This window comes from Neophocaena asiaeorientalis, unplaced genomic scaffold, assembly GCF_003031525.2.
Source record: "Neophocaena asiaeorientalis asiaeorientalis breed wild unplaced genomic scaffold, Neophocaena_asiaeorientalis_V1.1 scaffold18, whole genome shotgun sequence".
Classification (NCBI taxonomy): domain Eukaryota; kingdom Metazoa; phylum Chordata; class Mammalia; order Artiodactyla; family Phocoenidae; genus Neophocaena; species Neophocaena asiaeorientalis.
Window position 1 is genome coordinate 903,933 of NW_020172444.1, and position 18,660 is coordinate 922,592.

The 18,660-nt window shown below is 39.4% G+C and overlaps 1 protein-coding gene across 2 annotated transcripts in view; it reads left to right on the forward strand.

The window, feature by feature from the left end:
• The window catches only part of TTC27 (tetratricopeptide repeat domain 27), a 180,497-nt gene that overhangs the window by 152,878 nt on the left and 8,959 nt on the right, over positions 1–18,660 (forward strand). For both annotated transcript variants that reach the window (XM_024732349.1, XM_024732340.1), the window contains exons 16-18: positions 1,355–1,520; positions 15,846–16,043; positions 17,359–17,470. In XM_024732349.1, the coding sequence (XP_024588117.1) occupies positions 1,355–1,520; positions 15,846–16,043; positions 17,359–17,470 (476 nt within the window). The remainder of the gene's footprint in view (positions 1–1,354; positions 1,521–15,845; positions 16,044–17,358; positions 17,471–18,660) is intronic.

The following is an 18,660-nucleotide window of genomic DNA, read 5'->3' on the forward strand; positions in this document are numbered from 1 at the left end:
GAGTGCATTTTTAAGTTTGCAGGCATATATTTTTTTAACTGTCTCTTTACTGTTGATTTCTTATTTAGTTGCAGAGAATATGGTCTATATACTTGTAGTTTTACTTTTTTTTTAAACACAACTCATAATTGTTTTTGGTCTCAATAATTATTTAAATTTACTGACATACTTCATTTTCTCTTCTCACCATTGATCATTTCTTGTATCCCTTTTCTTCTCTTTGAAGTCCCTTTTATTTTTGCAAGAGGAGATGCTTTAATAGTTCTTTTAAGTTAGGGTCAGTAGGTGGTAAGCTTCCTTAGTCTTTGTACATGTAAAATTTTTTATTTTGCATTTATTCTTGAGTGGTAAGTTTAGTTGATTATAAAATTTTAGGCTGACAGTTATTTTTACTTTGCACTTTAAAGTATTTTATTGCCTTCTACCATCTTCTGCTGCTAATGAAATATCTGCTGTCCTCTAACTGTCATTCTTTTATAGGTTTTAGGATTATCTTCATGTTCTGCAGTTTCACACAAAGTGTCTAGGTGTTGGTTTACCTTTATTTATTGGCCAACCCAATATAATGCTCAGTACACAAAATATACTTTTGATCCTAGAATTTAGATCTTTGTTCAGTTCTGGAAAATGCTCAGCTATTATCTTGTCAAATGTAGTGTCTTGCCATTTTCTGCATTTATTTACTCTGGAATGTCTATCGAATATATGCTTAAATCTTACCTCTCATTCTTTCCTCTCTTTATTACTCTTTTATTTTTTAATCTGAATTCCTCACTGTTATCTTTCAATTCATCAGTACTCTTTTTGACTGTGTGTAATCTAGTTTTTGTCACATGTTGAGGTTTTTTGGTTTGTTTGTTTGTTTTTGTTTTGTTTTTTGCGGTACGCGGGCCTCTCACTGTTGTGGCCTCTCCCATTGTGGCTCACAGGCTCTGGACGCGCAGGCTCAGCGGCCACGGCTCGCGGGCCTAGCCGCTCTGCGGCATGTGGGATCTTCCCGGACCGGGGCACGAACCCGCGTCCCCTGCATCAGCAGGCAGACTCTCAACCACCACATCACCAGGGAAGCCTGGTTTGTTTGTTTTAATGTCTCTTGCAATTTCAAAATTTCTACTTGGTTTTTATATATGTCTCCCTATTCTTGTTTCATTTCTACTTGTTTTTGTTTGTCATTTCCTGTTAGGGAAATTTGAGGTGGTTTCGGGTTGTTTGAACCTCTAATTCTGTTTATTAACTTGAATGATTAAGGACTGACAGAAAGTCCACATTAGTATTTTATACATGTAGCTATAGTTTATTTAGCTATGGTTATTCATTATTGTTTTTTTTGTTTTTTTAACTTGACCTTCAATAGAGTGAAAGCTTTTAGAACTTTACAAGAAGCCCTCAAGTGCAACTATGAACATTGGCAGATCTGGGAAAACTATATTCTCACTAGCACTGACATTGGGGAATTTTCAGAAGCCATTAATGCTTATCATCGGCTCTTGGACTTAAGAGACAAATACAAAGATACTCAGGTAGGATATTCATATTTTGTTATTTCAGTTTGTGTTTGGTATTAATACTTCATTATATAATGTAAATTGTTTCCTTGACTCTACATAGGAAGATTTTGTTAAACACAGTAATATATAAAAGAGGGCTTTTTTGTATAGTTGAATATTCTCAGTTACATATTAATTCTGGCATTCCAATGTCAAATATGTTTGTGTAATCATAGACTGAGACTCAGTTATGAAAATCTGATATGTGGTTTACATATGTATAGTCAGCTTGCAGAAACCTAATAGAGTGACGCTCGTGTTATTTATAACTTTGGTTATCTCAGTGCAATAGCTGGATTAACTCCCATACTCATTTATCCACTCATTGAACAATCATTCACTGCATACTTTCAGATTGTTTGAACAATATAGAAATGAAGACTAACATTTTCTTTGCACTGTTTAATGAGATGGTCTTCATCTGGGATGAAGTCAGGACTGGTTGATTCTTAACAGTACAAAAAATACTGTATCCTTTCAGAAACTATGGGAGACTTGAAGCCCCTATGTTTGACATCCAATAGTATTAAATATAAAAGATCTTGTGGGTTTTATTGTGGATGAAGAGAATGTTTAAAGATAGGGTGTATAGGAGCTTGTAGGTTACAAAGTCCAGGGGCTTGAAAATTTAATACTTTATTTGCAATAATCAACATATATATTATTTAAAGTGGTGAATTTGGAATTATGAAAAAACAAATAACATGTAATATATGATAATACCTCACTACTCTTATGGCTTATTATAGATGTACTCCAGCTGTTCCAAAATTTACCTTGTCTGGTTTCTGGTTTCGTAGCCCCAGCCCTCAACCTGTTTGCATGTTCTTGCAAATACAGCTATATAATTCACTAAATTGCTTTAAAGCTCAGGTTCTGGGCAGTTCACTTAAAGATCTGTGGCTTCAAGTAGAACCATATGCCTACTTACAGGAGCATTGTTGACCCCTTCAATTACTTTTCTTTTCCTTGTTTTTTTTTTTTTTTTCCCCTTTTTAACTGTTGTACATTAACCATCCATTATAGAAAGAAGGGACTTGAATTTTATAGAGTGAAGATCACTTAAAACGTGCATGGAAGCATAGCAGAGTTTTACATCCTAGAGAGGATAGGAACCCTAGCCAATCTGTTTGCACAGTCCTCTGGTCATCTAGTACTTGTCCTGTTCACCATTGTGATGGCTCTTTCTCTTCCGCACTTAGCGCCTTGGCAAAGGGCACTGATGAGGCTCTGAACAGTTCTCGGTGTGTTGCTGAACCACTGAGGATGGTGCAGAGATTGCAAAGTACTTGTCTCTTGTTTATCTCAACTGTAATTTTTTAAAAGACCTTTCTTTACTAAGAAAGCCTTGTGAAGCCTGTTCTAAAATCTCAGGGAGAATGTAAATAATTTGCATTGGTAGTATATTCCATTTTACACTTGAAATAAATTCTTTTTTTTTTCCTTTCACGAAGCTTGTTCTGAATGCATAGAGATGTATTTTGAGAAAAGGAAAAAAAGTTTTAAAAACACCCCAAAACTTCTCCCAGCATAAATTAAGATGCTTTCATTTAATTTTTATCTTAAATAGAGTTTCCAAACATATTTCAGTGATCATATTCACAGTTTTAAACTCCTTCAGGCAAATCTAATCATAAGAATTTTCACCCGTAGCAAAACTGTGTTCTAATTCCCATTGAAAATTTTCTAATCCTCTACCTGTTTTAGCAGAGTATTTAACTTATATCATTTTTAACTTAAGTGAAAATTGAGTCATTTCCTACCTAGAGAAAATTATTAGGATTTAGTTTAAATTCATGGCCAGCTAATATTTTGATTTCTTTTTTCCTGTAATTCTTTTGTTCCTCAAATTCAGAATATGAACCAAACCTCCTTTCGTACAATAGTACTTCATCTGAGCACTAATATTTTGATGAGTTTGAAATTAGTTTTTAAAAAAGTTCAGTATTTTTAGAAACAATCAAGGATGGCATCTGTATTCTTAAGACTTCTTCCCTCAGCACCCCTGCCACACACAGGAACACCAAGAATCATTCCTGTTAGACAAAATACTGCTTATAAACAGAGCACCTAGAAAAACATAAGGTGCTATAAAGATGTCAGATGGTATGGCTGTTAGCTTAACTTTTATACTTGGATTTGGGGAAATATTACTCAGAACGTAAGAACTAGATAACCAGTGACTTGCTCGGGTCAAATGATCATTTTTAGCACCTTATAATAGAGAACTTTCGGGTATTCAGATGGAGAAATAGCCACAGTGAGATAATTTGTCAGTTTATACTAGGCCCTGTTAATAGCTTTCTCCAGAAGTGTCACAGAATACTGATGGAGGTGTTTGCTCTCTGGCAGGTGTGGGTAGACTCACTCCAGAGTGGTTAAATCATCACTGAAGGAAGGTCTTGATGGCTAGCATGGTCTCAGTCATATTTAGCTTCGTGGCATATTTGTGTCTGCCATCATGTTTTCTCACTGCTAGTCAGCGTGGACTGAGACAGTTGATAGATTGTCTGGAATATTTTTATCGTGGCTAAAATAATTTTACTGAATTTGACTCTGCAAGTTTGGCAACAGGTGTCTTTCAAAAAAAAAAAAAAACTCTGATATTCTTATGTTTCACACTACCTGACCTCATTCTATTTCAGTTTGCTTTAAAATTCTCTTTTTATCTATTCTTCTTCTACTTCTTTATAGATGTGATTACTGCCATTTTAATATTTTTATTGTGTGTGTGTGTAAATTCATATTCATTTTAATACAGACACATGATAAATTAACTATAAATTGTTTTTCTCACTATTTGTAATAGGAGAATGGGTGGATATACTGCCTTTATCATTTACTGCCTTTTCTCTCTATGTCCTAATTTTGACTAATGCATAGATTAGTATAACTCAAGAACACTGTTCTATATTCTATATTCTATGTTCTATATTCATGTCTGGATTGTACACACTTTTATTAATCTATCATAAAACTAATTTTCATGTTTCTGTGTAATTAGCCCCTGTCTGATTTTCCAGTTTTCTACTATTGTTAATAGTGCCATGAATATCCTTGCAGACAAATCCTTGTGTATATTCATGCTTCTTTCCTTGGGATAATTTCTAATGTTGATGTGTTCATTTTTTTCTCTTTCCTTTTCTTTTTTTCTTTTTCTGCTCTTCCCCCATCCCCCCTCCTCCTCCCCTTCCTCCTCTTCTTCCTTCTTCTTTGATAACTTTCAGTCATTTGGGGAAAAATTTAAGTATTGCATTATTGCACCCCATTTGCTGTTTATAAATGGAAGAGGAAGGAAAGGGGATTAACATATATCCAGTGCTTACTATGTTCTTGGCACTATGTTCTTGGTATTTGAGGTGGGTACTAAATAGTCGTCATTTTACAGTGTATGAATATGAGACCCAGAGAGGTTATATAACTTGACCAGTCATATATCTAGTAGGAACCAGAGATAAGATTCACATTTAGGCATGTCTGTTTTTTGGTGAACCAAGCCTTGAAGTCTATGGGAAGATTTATATTAAAAAGCACATTTCCCCATCATATTAATGTGCATTTGAACTATATCTAACAAAGTTTTTTTTCCTTCAAATTGGGGTATAATTTACATATAATAAAATGCACAGATCTTAAGTGTAAGTTTGATGTGTTTTGACCATTAAGTATTCTTATGTAACTACTTCCCAAAAAAGATATGGAACATTTTCATCACCAGAGAAAGTTCTATTATACCCCTTTCCAGTCAACTGAACCACCACCCTTTCCCCTCACCCAGGCAACTACTATCTGATTTCTGTCACCACAGTTCAGCTTTGCTTTCTCTTGAATGTCATACAATATGTATTCTTTCCTATGGATGTTGTTCTTTGTGTGGATTTCTATTTGGGGAAGGAGGGAGGTGGTGTTGACGGGCAGTGGGGCAGGTTGCCAACCAGATTGAAGTCCTGGAGCAAGTGGTGGCTGGGCTTACCTGAGAGAGAAGAGCAGAGGGAATGGATATATTGTATACAAATTCTGTGCCTGTGAAGTAGATACTCTCTCCATTTTACTGCCGAAGTATCTGAGGCTCAGCAAGATGAACTAATAAAGTTGATCTTTCACAGCTAACGAGCAGTCAAGCCAAGACTTGAAGTCTGACCTATTTAACCTAAAACCTGTGCATGCCTTTTCCACACGTGAAGAAATTTTTTCTTTTTTTGGTGAAGGAGTGAAAAAGACAATGTTAAACTGCCTACGTCTCTCTGATAACTGAGGTGTGGGGAAGCCAAGGGTCAGGGTTATCAGACCAGGAAACAGAGTAGGTTCTTTAGAGAGCTCCAAGTGGAGGGGGGACTTGGCCAAGCCAGGGAGGCGGGAAATGGCCTCATTCCTGGCCTCCAGCCCTCCTGGAAGTGTTTGTAACTGGACCTGAGGCAATCCTATTCCTTCCTGCTTTGAAGACCTCCAGGATTCAAAGGGCCAACGCCTTGTGCTTTCAGCCAAGATTTTGGGGAGACTTGGCCAAGGACCTCAAGGTTAGTGTTGGGGAAGAGGATAGTTATACTTTTCTCTTTGTGGAGATTAGAATCACCGCACCTCCGTGTGAGAAAAAGTCAGCTTTCTTCAGGGCTAGTGGTGGTCCCCCACAGTCACACTCTGCTTGATGCAGTCCATGGACCATGATGGAAGTGAGAAATAGGCTGAGGAAAGAGAATGAAACAAAAGTGCTCTATCACTGAAGTGATTAGAGATGTGGGTTAGAGATTTAGACGTCATTACATGAAGTTGGTGGTGTGGCATTGGTTTAGTTAGGAAGTGAGGGACTGCAGGGCTGTTTATACTGATTAAAATGAAATCCCTCTAAACATCCAGGCTCAAAAAATATACTTAGATTATTTTATGATACACCAAATGAATTCCAAACGGGCTAAATATATGCTAAATATATTTTCATCTCCTAGAAAAATTAGCAGTACAAGTGGGTATTTATCATATTTCCTGAACTTTGAAGCAAGAAAAAAAAAAAGTGGAGGAATTTTTATGACTTCATGGAAAAAATATGTGATGAAATATTTGTAACAAATAGAAAAGATAAAAAGCTAATAATATCCTTATTATATTAAGAGTTAACATCTGCTACAGGAATGAAATGGGACAGGAGAGAGGATTCAGAAACAGACTCAAGTATGAGAATTTAGTTCATGTTAAGGATGGCATTTTAAATCTGTGGGATAAAATAAAATATTCAATATGTATTGAAACAGTTGGCCAAGCATTTGGGACCCAAAATGAAGGCTCTGCTTCACTCCTTAAACCAAAATAAATTCAAATGGATAAGATATTTATTTATTCATTTATTATTATTTTTTTTTGGCCGTGCCACCTGGCGTGCAGAATCTTTAGTTCCCCGACCAGGGATTGAACCTGTGCCCCCTGCAGTGGAAGCACAGAGTCTTAACCACTGGACTGCCAGGGAGGTCCCTGGATAAATATTTAAATTGAAATGGCCTGAGAAGCAGGATCATGTTGTAGGTAAGAGCATAGATTCTGGGGTTAGACAGTCTTTGCTTACTACCTCTGCCAATCACTAGCTATATGACCTGAGCAAATTACTGACCACTTTTGTTCTTCAGTTTCGTAAAACAGGGATGATATTAGTACCTCACAAGATTGTTGTGAAGAGTAAGTAAGTTAATATATGTAAAGGGCAGAGAATAGTGCCTGGCACATATGAGTGCTGTGAGTATAGCTGCCGTCAGCATCGTGATCGTATCGTTGCTATTATTGAAAAAGTAAAACCATAAAAGCACTTAAAAGAAAGTATGGTAAATATTTTTATAAGCTTGGGGGTGGAGAAAACATTTTAAATCATGACACAAAAGCCACACTCTGCTAAAGAAAAGATGGAGAGATTTGAATTGAAAACTTCTACACATGAGGAAAGGATGACTTCTGACCAGAGGGCTGGACGCCACTGTCCTGAGGAGGGACAGGCTGAGACATGACAGCCTCATTTAGTGCTTCTGAACTGAAACTGGAAGAGGGTTAGTAGAAGCCAGTTAAGTGTCCTGGGAAGCGTTCGTTGTACTCTTCTCCATGTTGCCTTAGTCTTTCTACATAAGACTGCTGGATTCGTTACCTGGGGCTATTCTACCAAATTACTACATGCTTGGTGTCTTCAAACAACAGAAATTGATTCTCTTCAGTAATGAAGGCTAGAAGTCTAAAATCAAGGTGTTGGTGGGGCCATGCTCCCTCTAAAGGCTCAGTGAAGAATCTTTCCTTGCCTCTTCCAGCTTCTGGTTCCTGGCATTCCTTGGCTTCTGGCTGCATAATTCTAACCTGTGCCTCCCTCTTCACCTACTTCACCTCCTTCCCTCATGTCTCTGTTTCTCGGCTCCTTTTCTTAGAAGAACGTTAGTCATTGGATTTAGGGCCCACACTAATATGACTTCAGCCTAACTAATTATTTCTACAAAGACCCTATTGCCAAACGAGATCACATTCTGAGGTTCTGTTTCAACATGAATTTGTGGGGGGGACACAACTTTCACGCTCCTTTTCAGGGAGAAAGCGGTGGCTTTGAGAATAGTGAGGTTGGTAAAGGTAAGGGAGTGTGTCCAACACACACCTCATTGGTAGCTTTGGTAGAAGGAGAGGCGACATGCACAGAGGTGCCCCCAAGAGAAGGCCAGAGAGACCTCAACTGATCACATGAAGGTCTTGCCTAAAACAATACCAGAGATTTGAACATCTGGAAGGGACAGAAGGGATAATAAGAATAGGGAAGGAGTTGATAGAAAACTAATAAAGCTTTTCAAAGAGATACACTTACTTAGTCATATGCAGTATTGAGAGAGAAGACCGGAATCCCATGCCATGGTGGACAAATTAGAATTTCTAAGAAGGATCTATTTTTAGGCTTCAGAAGATTGTGAGATGACCTGAAATATCATGAAACAAATTTGTGTATGTGGCTGTGTACCTGTTCTGGGTAGAGGGTTCAAAACTCTCAAATACATCCCCAAGGGTGTCCAGACCCCCAAGAAAAAAACCACAGACGAAATAAAGAATATCTTTGGAGTAGGGTATTAGGACTAGTTTTCCAATAAAAAGGCAAGTGGACCTTCCCTTATAATCACCATGGGTAAAAGTTTACCTGTATGGCTGTGTTATATTACAAATGCATTTATCGTTGCTCTTGTCTTTTGAAAGTTCTCAAGCTTTACAAACTGCACAAATAATTTACGTGCACTCCCCCCGCCCCCAGCCCAGTCCCCAGCCCATTCCTCTGCTGCTCTTCAGGGCTGACTCTTTGGGAGAAGCATCTTGCTGCACAGTCTCCACTTCCCCTCTTCCTGTCCTCTTTGGAACCCACGCCCTCTAGGCTCATCTCCGCCAGCCTACTGAGCGTGCTGTTGTCAGGGTCTATACTGCCACATCCAGGGGACAGCTGTCAGCCCTCAGGTTTCCCGGCCTATCTGTTACACTTAACGCAGTTGATCTCTCTTCCTTCTTCAAATGCTTTCTTCGGCTGGCTTCCAGAATTTCACAACTCTTATGCTACCAGATGCAGCTTCCTCATCTCCTCTGCAGAATCATTCTCGCCTTTCCTTCCCTGTGAGAGCAATTCCAGGCTCAGTCCTCATGCTATTTTTCTTCCCCGCTTATACTGCTACCCTGGGGATCTCACCATTTCCTTGGTTTTTCCCACTCATCTTCCTGAGGATATGTATTATGAAATCAAGTTTTCCTCCACATGTCCCTTTAATTCTTTTTCACATAGGCTGTTCAATTTGTTTCTTTCATTATGCTTGCACTTTTCAGATGTCTTAATTTTGTCCCTATTGGCTCAACTCCCCCGGGGGTATTGGCTGCTTGACTGGTAATGCGTACTTGGTGAGAGGGTCTAAAGCAAGCCCAGGACCAACTATGCCCCTCCTGGTGAGTTTGGGTCACAAGGGGAGCTCACCTTTTGGAAACACCTTGCCACTGCCTCCTCCCATCACCACCACCACCACTACCACCGCCACCGCCAAGTGGCCTGGCTCCTCAGGAAACCTTTCTTATCTCTGCCAGGCACTGCTTTCTTCCAGTCCCATCTTCCTGAGTAGTCATCCAACCTCAGCAGGTGGGGGGCTGGCCAGGCCCTCTGCCCCCAGGCGGTACCTGCCTGGTCCCTGGCTTGCACTGGGCTGGCACTGCTGTGTTTCAGTCTCTCCACGTTGATGGCAAGTGGTGTATAGAGTAGTGTGTGGAAGAAATAAAAAGCACAACTAAACAGCTTTTCTCAGCCCATCTGTGAACCTTGGTCCCTTGTACGTTCCATCCTGGGCTGCTCTTCTCCACCAAACCAGGACCCAGCCAGTCTGTCTCTCCAGGGTTTCCCATGTGTTTGCTGTTACTTTCTCAGATTCATCAACTTTCTCTTTTTTTTAAGCAGTGTACAGAATTGGGGTTCAGAAAAAGAGGCTAGCAACGTGTTAGTACATCAGCTTGTAGGCTATGTAATCTCCGTATGAAGATGAACAATAAAACCATTTTCACATTGGAAAATAATGAGTTCCGTACAAATTAAGAAAAAATTTAAATATCTTAAAAAGGAAATATACTTAACAAAAATTTGGAAAGAGATTTAAATTCACTAATAATAAAGTAAAATTCAGAATAATAGCTGCGTATACTTTTAGTGGAACAAAATATCAAAGATTAAAACAGCTACACACACGCGCGCACGTGCGCGCGTGCACCCAGTGCTGGTAATATGCAGTGAAGTGACACATTTTCATATACTACAGATGGACATCTAATTTGATTTAGCCCTTTTTGAAAGTATCCAGCTTACCTCTAGAGTCTTAAAATGTTCATTCCCTTGATTGCATAGTTCTGTTCCTGGAATTCTAACCTAAAGAAGCTTCAGTATGAAAAAAATCTTTAGGCACAAAAATATGCAGTGAAGTGTTCTTTATAATGATAAGGACAATGGCAGTACATGGAAACAGCCTAACTATCTAACTGCAGGGGAATTGTTAAATAGACTGTGCTCTGTCAACCCAGTGGGAGGCTTTGAATCTATTAAAGTGATCTATCTAAAGAATATATGAAAACATCAAAAAATTCTATGACATAATGTTAAGTGAAAAAGGAAGATAAAACAGTTTACATAGTATTATATTTTAAAATTTACATACAGTAAAGAAATTAGAAATTAATGACAGTAGTGCTTGTGTTTGCGAATTTTATTTTCTCTTTATTTTTTATTAGCTCCAATGTCTTGGGGAAATTTTTAAGTTAAAAAAGAAAAAACAACAAAAACTTGTCTGGTTTGGGTTGATTCAAGATTTGGCAAAAAAATGATAGTGAACTAATCAAAGTTATTGGCATACATATTTCATAAAAGAGAAAATCTTTCCAATGAAAAGAACTTATTAGAAAGGAAGGAACAACAGAGGAGTAAGGAACTGTGCTTTATCATTTAATACAGCAAATGCTTGAGAGCAAGAGCCAGGATGCGAGCTGCAGGTTCAAATCCACCTCTGCCTTCCCTAGGTGTGTGACCTTGGACAAGTTACTTACCTTCTCTGTGCTCCAGTTTCTTCATCTGCAGAATACAAATAACAAGAGCACCTTCCCCCTAGGGTTGTTAGGAAGATTGTGTTCATAGGGCCCCCGGCTCATAGGAAGGTGTATATGTACGAATATTACCTGCTATCATCATCGTCTTCTCTTCATCCTCATCAAAACTCAGGAGGCCAGTATCACTTGTGTTCAAGACCCAGCTCCACCATTCACTTGCTCTGTGCCCTTGAGAAGTTCATTTTGCCTCTCATGCTTCAATTTCTTTGTAAAGTGGAGATAATAAAGTCCCTGCTTCCTAGGGTTACAGTGAGAACTAAATGAAATCATGTTGGTCGCATACTTAGAATGGGGCTTAGCACATGGTGAGTGCTCAGAGCAGGGGTAGTGGGAGGTATTGAGGGCTGATACCATGGTGGTAGAGTTTGTTCTTCTTTAGCTCCATTTTAATCCAAGTAAGTATAGGGGCACATAATGAGTGGGTGATGATGAGGGCTTTGCTGTCCGCTTTTGACAGAGTAAGGAAGTTGAGGGTCAGTGATTATTGTGGTAGTTTATAGGTTTATATTGCTTTACAGTTTTTGAAGCTCTTTACCTGTATATTGACTCCTTGATACAACAGTTCTGTGATGTTGCAGACAGAAGACCTGTCCTCTTTACCGCTGTTTACCAACTTCCTAGCCATTCCCCCATATTCATGGTGGACTTCAGCAACCGACTATGTATATCTTCCTCTCCACTCTAGATCTACTGTTCTTGAACACTTGGTTTTAGGTAGATGGCACGTCCAATACTTTGGACTTAAACTTCTTTGCTCTCATCTTATTTCATAGGAGCAACCCATCCAAGTGGCCATATCTTGGATCCTGTTTCCCCAAGAATCGTTTACCTCTAAATTCTTAAACTTTAGTACTCTACCCTTCAGCCTCTTATTATATACTTAATAATTTATAGTTTTAACTAGTTACCGATGGGTTCAATAATCATATTTTTACCCAGTTTACAGTAGATAAAAACATTTACCTGTTAAAAAAAATCTTTTTCACCTTTGATGGTGCAAAGGACTATAATGCAGGTAAACTTTGTAGACTGCCCAGGAGAAAATCATAATCCTTGGTGGTTCATTTTATCAAAGAAATCCTACTACCACACCCTTTGCTTTTATTAAGTTAAAAATACCTGTTTACTAAAGAAGGGTTAAATATATGTTAAAAGTTACTATTTTGGTAGTCAGTCTGGATAACAAGAGTGTGATTTTTCTCACCAGTTAGAGGGGAGGAAATGGTGATATTAGCCAGTAAATTATAACATTAATAGTTTAAAAAAAAATTTTATCACTCTAAACCCACTTTTGAAGATTACATATTAGCTCCACTTGTTAATGTATTCTAATAACTCTTTTTTTTTTCCTTCACTTTATGGGGCTTTCTTAATTGCAGGAAATACCTTTTTAATTAACTTTTATTAAAATAGAATGAAAATATAGAAAAGTACACAGGTCATAAGTAAACATGAATTTTCACGAAGGGCATGCACCTGTGTAAACCACCCCGCCGCCCCACGCCCCGCCGAGTGTGAGTCACAACATCACCAGCATCCCAAAGTCCTCACGGTCCCCTTATAGTCTTTGCCTCTCCCCCCTCCGCCTACACACACCAAAGACATAATTTTAAAGTTTGTAAATGAATATTCATGTGTCCTGTCGTTTTTTGTTTCCTCTTTGCCAATCTTTGTATTTATTCTTTTTCTCTATTTTTAAATTAAATTTTTGTGTTATTAAAATAACATAACATAGTTTTTACAAGTTAAGTCGTAGTATAAGGCTTATAACAAAATACAGCAATTTCCTGCTCCACCGCTCCCCGCCACTATTTTTTATTAACCAAATTTTAGGTATTATCAGTTGACTTCCTATTATAGTAAATAAGGACTTAATTCTTTTATATTAGCATTTCCACTGTTTCCCTTTCTTATTTTCCCAATATATTTATATTAAAAATTTTGGTTACATGAATATTTTCTATTAATATTATATGCCTATGCAAATTATATTCAAAATAGGTATTACAGGATACTATGGGGGGTATTTTTTGCTTTTTGCTTTTTATGATGTTAATACTTGTCTTGGTTTTCATGTGATTCTCTTTGTGAGCCTCTTGTCTAAAATCATGATCTCTCATGCCCTCCTTTTTCTGGCTTTAGCTCTGCATACAGTCACTGACCCGTGAACCTGCCAAATCCAGCAGAATCTTCCAGTCCTGATCTTCTGTAGATGTACTCTCCTTGTTACTTTCTCCTTCCCTGGTTTCCATGACATCACTTTCTGCCACCTTTCCTTTGTGCATAGACCTCTGTTCATCTACCCTCCTTTTAAATGTTGTGTTCCCTTAAGACTCTATCCTTGGTCTGATGCTTACCCAACACGGTCTGTCTAGGCAGTATCTGCCATGGCCATGAATGACTTCTATTATGTATTCTTCCATATAGAACTCTCTTCTAAGGCCCAGCTGTTTAACCATTATACATCAAATAGAGAGTATAAAAACAAATTTGTTATTGCCTCCCCTTATATTCAGGGTCTCTCTGCTTATGGTATCTGCATATGAACTGGGTAGAGGTGTTTGGTATCTGCCCCCTAACCCCAACACAGAGGCACTCTATCTACCTCCTTACCCTTTTGCAGTTCCCTCTATGCACCCACAAATACACACACACACCCCGCTTCACCAACTTTCCCCCTCTCAAACACCAGTACTGCAGCTCTCCATTTTTATTGGCAAGAAGGCCAAAAGATTTTTCTTCCCCTTTGGCTACTCATCGTGGCTAAAATGAGAGGATAGGGTGTTGGGCCAACTGTGATATCCCAGAAAAAACAAAGAACTTTACTAATTTAGTATGCTTCATTTGTCCATGTTAGTAACTATTTCAATAGACCATCTCTTTCGAAGTATGTTAATCCTTGAAACGTTTACAGAATGATTACTCGAAACAGGTAGTGCACATTCATACCATTTCTCCTGCATTGTGACTTTCATATTTAAAACCATGAGTGGAATTGTAATATCTATTTCATTACTTTCAGATTTAAAACTGTACATGTTGGATTGTAATGTGAATTTATAGGCAGAGATAATTTACCTTGTCCATCAAAAAAGAAAGAAGCACAATTGAGTGTTCTCCTGTCCACTTTTATCCCTGTATATAATTAGGACCATAACTCTGAGCTCACATTCCTAACAGTGTTCACGGGCCAGAGGAGCCTTGATTCCTTGGATGCATCTCATGCCTAGATCAGAATGCTCTTTGGGGAGACAGAGCAAGGTGTCACACTGGTTGCATTTCTCTTAGCAAAGCTTTCTGAAAGAGGTGTGTTCATTCAGTCTTTCTTTCAGGCATAAGTACTCCTTGCATCAGAGCTGTGTGCCAGGCTTGATGTTAGATACTGGGGACACAAGGTGATGAAATGTGGTCCTCTCCCTGAAGTTCAGAGGAAGAATAAAGATGTGGCACCTTGTCTCTTGGAACCTTGCCACTCAGAGTGTGATCTGTGGACCATCAACACCAGCATCACCTGGGAGCTCGTTAGAAATGTAAAATCTCAGTTAAGATGGAGCGGCATCTCCATCCAGGATTCCTCATTTACAGCAAGCTCCTGGGTGACGCCAATGCTGTCAGTCCAAGGGCTGCACTGAGTAGCAGCAAGGTCTGAGGGCAGTCTCCTCGAGCTGGTTCTTTAGGTGGATCCATGTGTCTTTGCTGGTCTTCTGTCACAAGAGCGGATGATGGAGGATGCACTTTCTCTGCTTCCAGGAAGCCTTGAGATACATAGCCTAATATAGATGTGACAGATGTAGCTTGTCATAACAGTGTAACCCACGGTGGGGCTCACCTTAATTCATCTATCAGCATTCAAGGCATCTGACTAATGAAAATGAGATGGCCATGAAATTGCAAATGGTTGAGCGGACCTGGGCTAGTTGGAAGGTCAAGAGTTACTTTGTGGGTACCCTGCATACCTAAGGCAAATGCACTAGCAGTTTATTATGCAACAATTAGGAAGGGCCAGGACCTCTTTTAGCAGAATTAGAGTGTTATCACTGCAGTCCAGGTGGGAATAGTGAGGCTCAACCTAAAGGAGGAGAAGCTGGATTTAGGACTCATTAGGAATGTTGAATCAAATTGGTTACATGTGGCCCAGCCAGGAGAGAAGAGACTCTAGGTTGGTGCTCAGGTCACTGGCTCTGAGACTGCAGGAGGAAGAGGGATCTGGGATCTAGGTTTCCCTCTGGGATCGATGGAGCATGAGATGTTGATGGGACATGGCTGGTAGATACGGAGGTGCACAACCCTGGGGCTCCAGAGAGGAGTCGGGCTGGAGCTGCGCTGACAGTATCGGGTAGACTTGGTCATAGTGTATTTGCAGCTACAGGTGTGGAGCAGATCATTCAGAGAGAGCCCTCAGAGTGTGAAGAAAGGTGCACAGAGCCTAGGGCCCTGTGGAAGCAGAGCCCTCCAAGGAGCCTGAAAAGGGACACTGGGAGAGGTAGTCGGCCTGCGATTCCAGACCGTGGTTCTGGATGGCTCGTCTTGTATTTTATTTTTCAAAAGTGACGGGTGATATTCTTACAGGCCTGACAAGGTTTTTCACTGTCATCATCGTTGATGGTGAGGGTAGCTCTTTGTTTTTAGTTATTGTTTGGTTGTTTCTAGCTTCCCAGTTTCTCCTGTGCATCTTTTAAGGTCCTTACAATTCTGGTCAGGGCAGTGATGGATGGGACGGCTGATCGTAGTGGAGATGTTGCATCTGGCCTCAGAGGAAAGCTGCAGGAGCTGTTTGGCAGAGTAACTTCAAGAGTGACGAACGACGGAGAAATCTGGAGGCTGTATGCCCAAGTGTGTGGAAATGGGCAGAGTGACAAGCCTGATGAAAATGAAAAGGTGAGTCCTGCCTCAGTCCTCCGGGGCTCTTGCCTTCTGTTTGAACATAGGTGTAGTGGATCTGCTTTTTTGATGGTTGGAGGAAGACTGTGATAATTTGAAAGGTAAGATGAATACACTCAAGTTTTCAGGTGTGATTCAGAGTTCTTAACGTAAGCACCCTGAATTGTGGACACGTTAAGATTTGTAAGTATTCATCTTTTTTCTTTCCATGAATTTTTCTTAAATAATTGTTCTCTGTTTCCTGCAAAAGGGTCTGTCTTAACCTGCTCTCCCTCCAGAGCTGCAGCGAACAGCTGGTTCTTGTTATTTACTCCACACCCCTTTCTGCAGGCTCCTTGCTGAAGACTAAGGTAGACGGTACAAGGACAAAGGAGTGTTTAAATCCGAGATGGAGACTATGAAAAGGAGAAAGAAAAAGGGGCTAGATAAGAATATCAGAGAGGAGCTTTTAAAGTCTAAACATAAAATATTTTACAAAGGTTACCCTGCCCCTTTCTCACAAGTGCAGTAGAACACCAGATAGATTCAAGTTATGCCTTTAGCTTCTTATCTTAGAATGTAGATGCACCTCCAGAGTTTCCAAGGTTGGAATACTAAATATTTTGTGCTCTTTTCAAAACATCCACAACAAATCAAGTGTACTTCTTGTGTAAGTTTGGAATTCGCCACAGTACAGCTAATCTGTGGGATTCTTAGCCATTCTCTCCTCCCTCAGTCCACCCAGCTGGCTTCCACCAAAGCCCTGTCAGCCCAGAGAACACATACTCACACGCAGGCATGCACACACTCCTGCTTTCCATCCTTCCATTTTGTCTTGAATTATGTCCCCTCTTTATGTGCAGAATTAAGGGTACTCTGAATTCTCTGATCTGTGACTTCTCCCTCAAGAATCCACAAGGGTGGGGTTGTGAAAGAGAGTGTTTTAAACATCTGTGAGTTTACACACCTACCAGTAATTCAGTAGTTTTCACCAAGTTCACACCTCATTCTCTAAACTGGTCTCTCAAGCTGATGGCTACAAATGCTAGGGAAATGTGTATACTTCTTATAGATTTCCAAACCAAGCATTTTTATTTTTCTGTTTGGAGGGAAGTGTCTCTATCCAGACACATCCTGTTGATTTCTTTTAATTGCTCATTGTTGTTGGATGTGCATCTATGCCCCTTCTTTGATGAGAATCATAGAAACTGTGCTACATAACAAGAGAGACTGGTTTTTCGGTTGGAATTAGTTCCATGTGACTTCCAGGAAGCTGAGTTTGAAATGTGAATTCTACTTGTTATTCTGAAAGTTGTTCTTTTTCTTTCCTCAGGCGTTCCAGTATCTCTCTAAGGCATACAAGTGTGACACACAGTCCAGTTGTTGGGAGAAAGATATTACATCATTTAAGGAAGTGGTTCAGAGAGCCTTAGGACTCGCACATGGTATTTGATGTGATGTTTGATATCCATGGCATATTTTAATGTATTTTTACTGATAAGAAGAAGTATTAGTCAAAAGCAAAGTTCCATTACAAATAATTTCAGGTTATTTCATTATATTAAAATTGTTGTAGTTAATTCAGCAAATATTTACAGACCAACTATTATGTAGTAGGCACCCTGGAGCAATAAGAAGAAATAGGCTAGAGGCTTAAATAGTGTTTGAATAAGTGACAGATGATAGAAACTTTAGAGATAGGAAATGCTTTTACAACGGTATTTAATCTTCACTTCACAGAGAAGTAACCTTCTCCTGCATTGATGATGTAGTAGTAAGAAAATATTAACTTTTCCTGACTCATGTTCTTCTTTTATAAATGAAAATATTTATTCATAAAAATACATAGATTTCTGGAGTGCATAGCAATATACCTAAGAGCTATGGCATATACAAAGGAAATTAAAAATATTATCTAATCCATAACTTTGGGAAATTTAGTGGGTGGTATTTGAGGGGAGGGAAAACCTTACATATAAAATTGTAGGCCAGTTGGGGAAAGATACTCCAGATAAAGGCCGCCTTTAATTATTTGCATTAATGAAAAATATACTAGTTAAAGGTAATAATGCACTTTTATATTTATGTTTGAATATAGGCATGTGATGCCCTGGGAATGCAATTCAAATAAAATAATGAAGCCACACTGTCAAGAACTGAATCACAAGGACTGTGAACCTATCCTAAAGTCCTCCTCTAACTTCTGCAACTAATAGTTGCAGCAAATAGGTAGCCAACAAGGGACAATACAAAGGGCAGAACTTTGACTCAGGGAGGCCCAAGTTCCAGGACCAGCTCTACCACATACTAACTAGGTGACTTGGGGTCACCATTACTTAGCTTCTCTGACTCTTAGTTCCCTCATGGGGAAAATGGGGATAATATCTACCTATGGTTGTTATGAAAAATAAGTAAAAACATATTTAAACACTTACCAGGGCTTCCCTGGTGGCACAGCAGTTGAGAGTCCACCTGCCGATGCAAGGGACACAAGTTCGTGCCCCGGTCCGGGAAGATCCCACATGCCGCGGAGCGGCTAGGCCCGTGAGCCATGGCCGCTGAGCCTGTGCGTCCGGAGCCTGTGCTCCGCAATGGGAGAGGCCACAACAGTGAGAGGCCTGCGTACCGCTAAAAA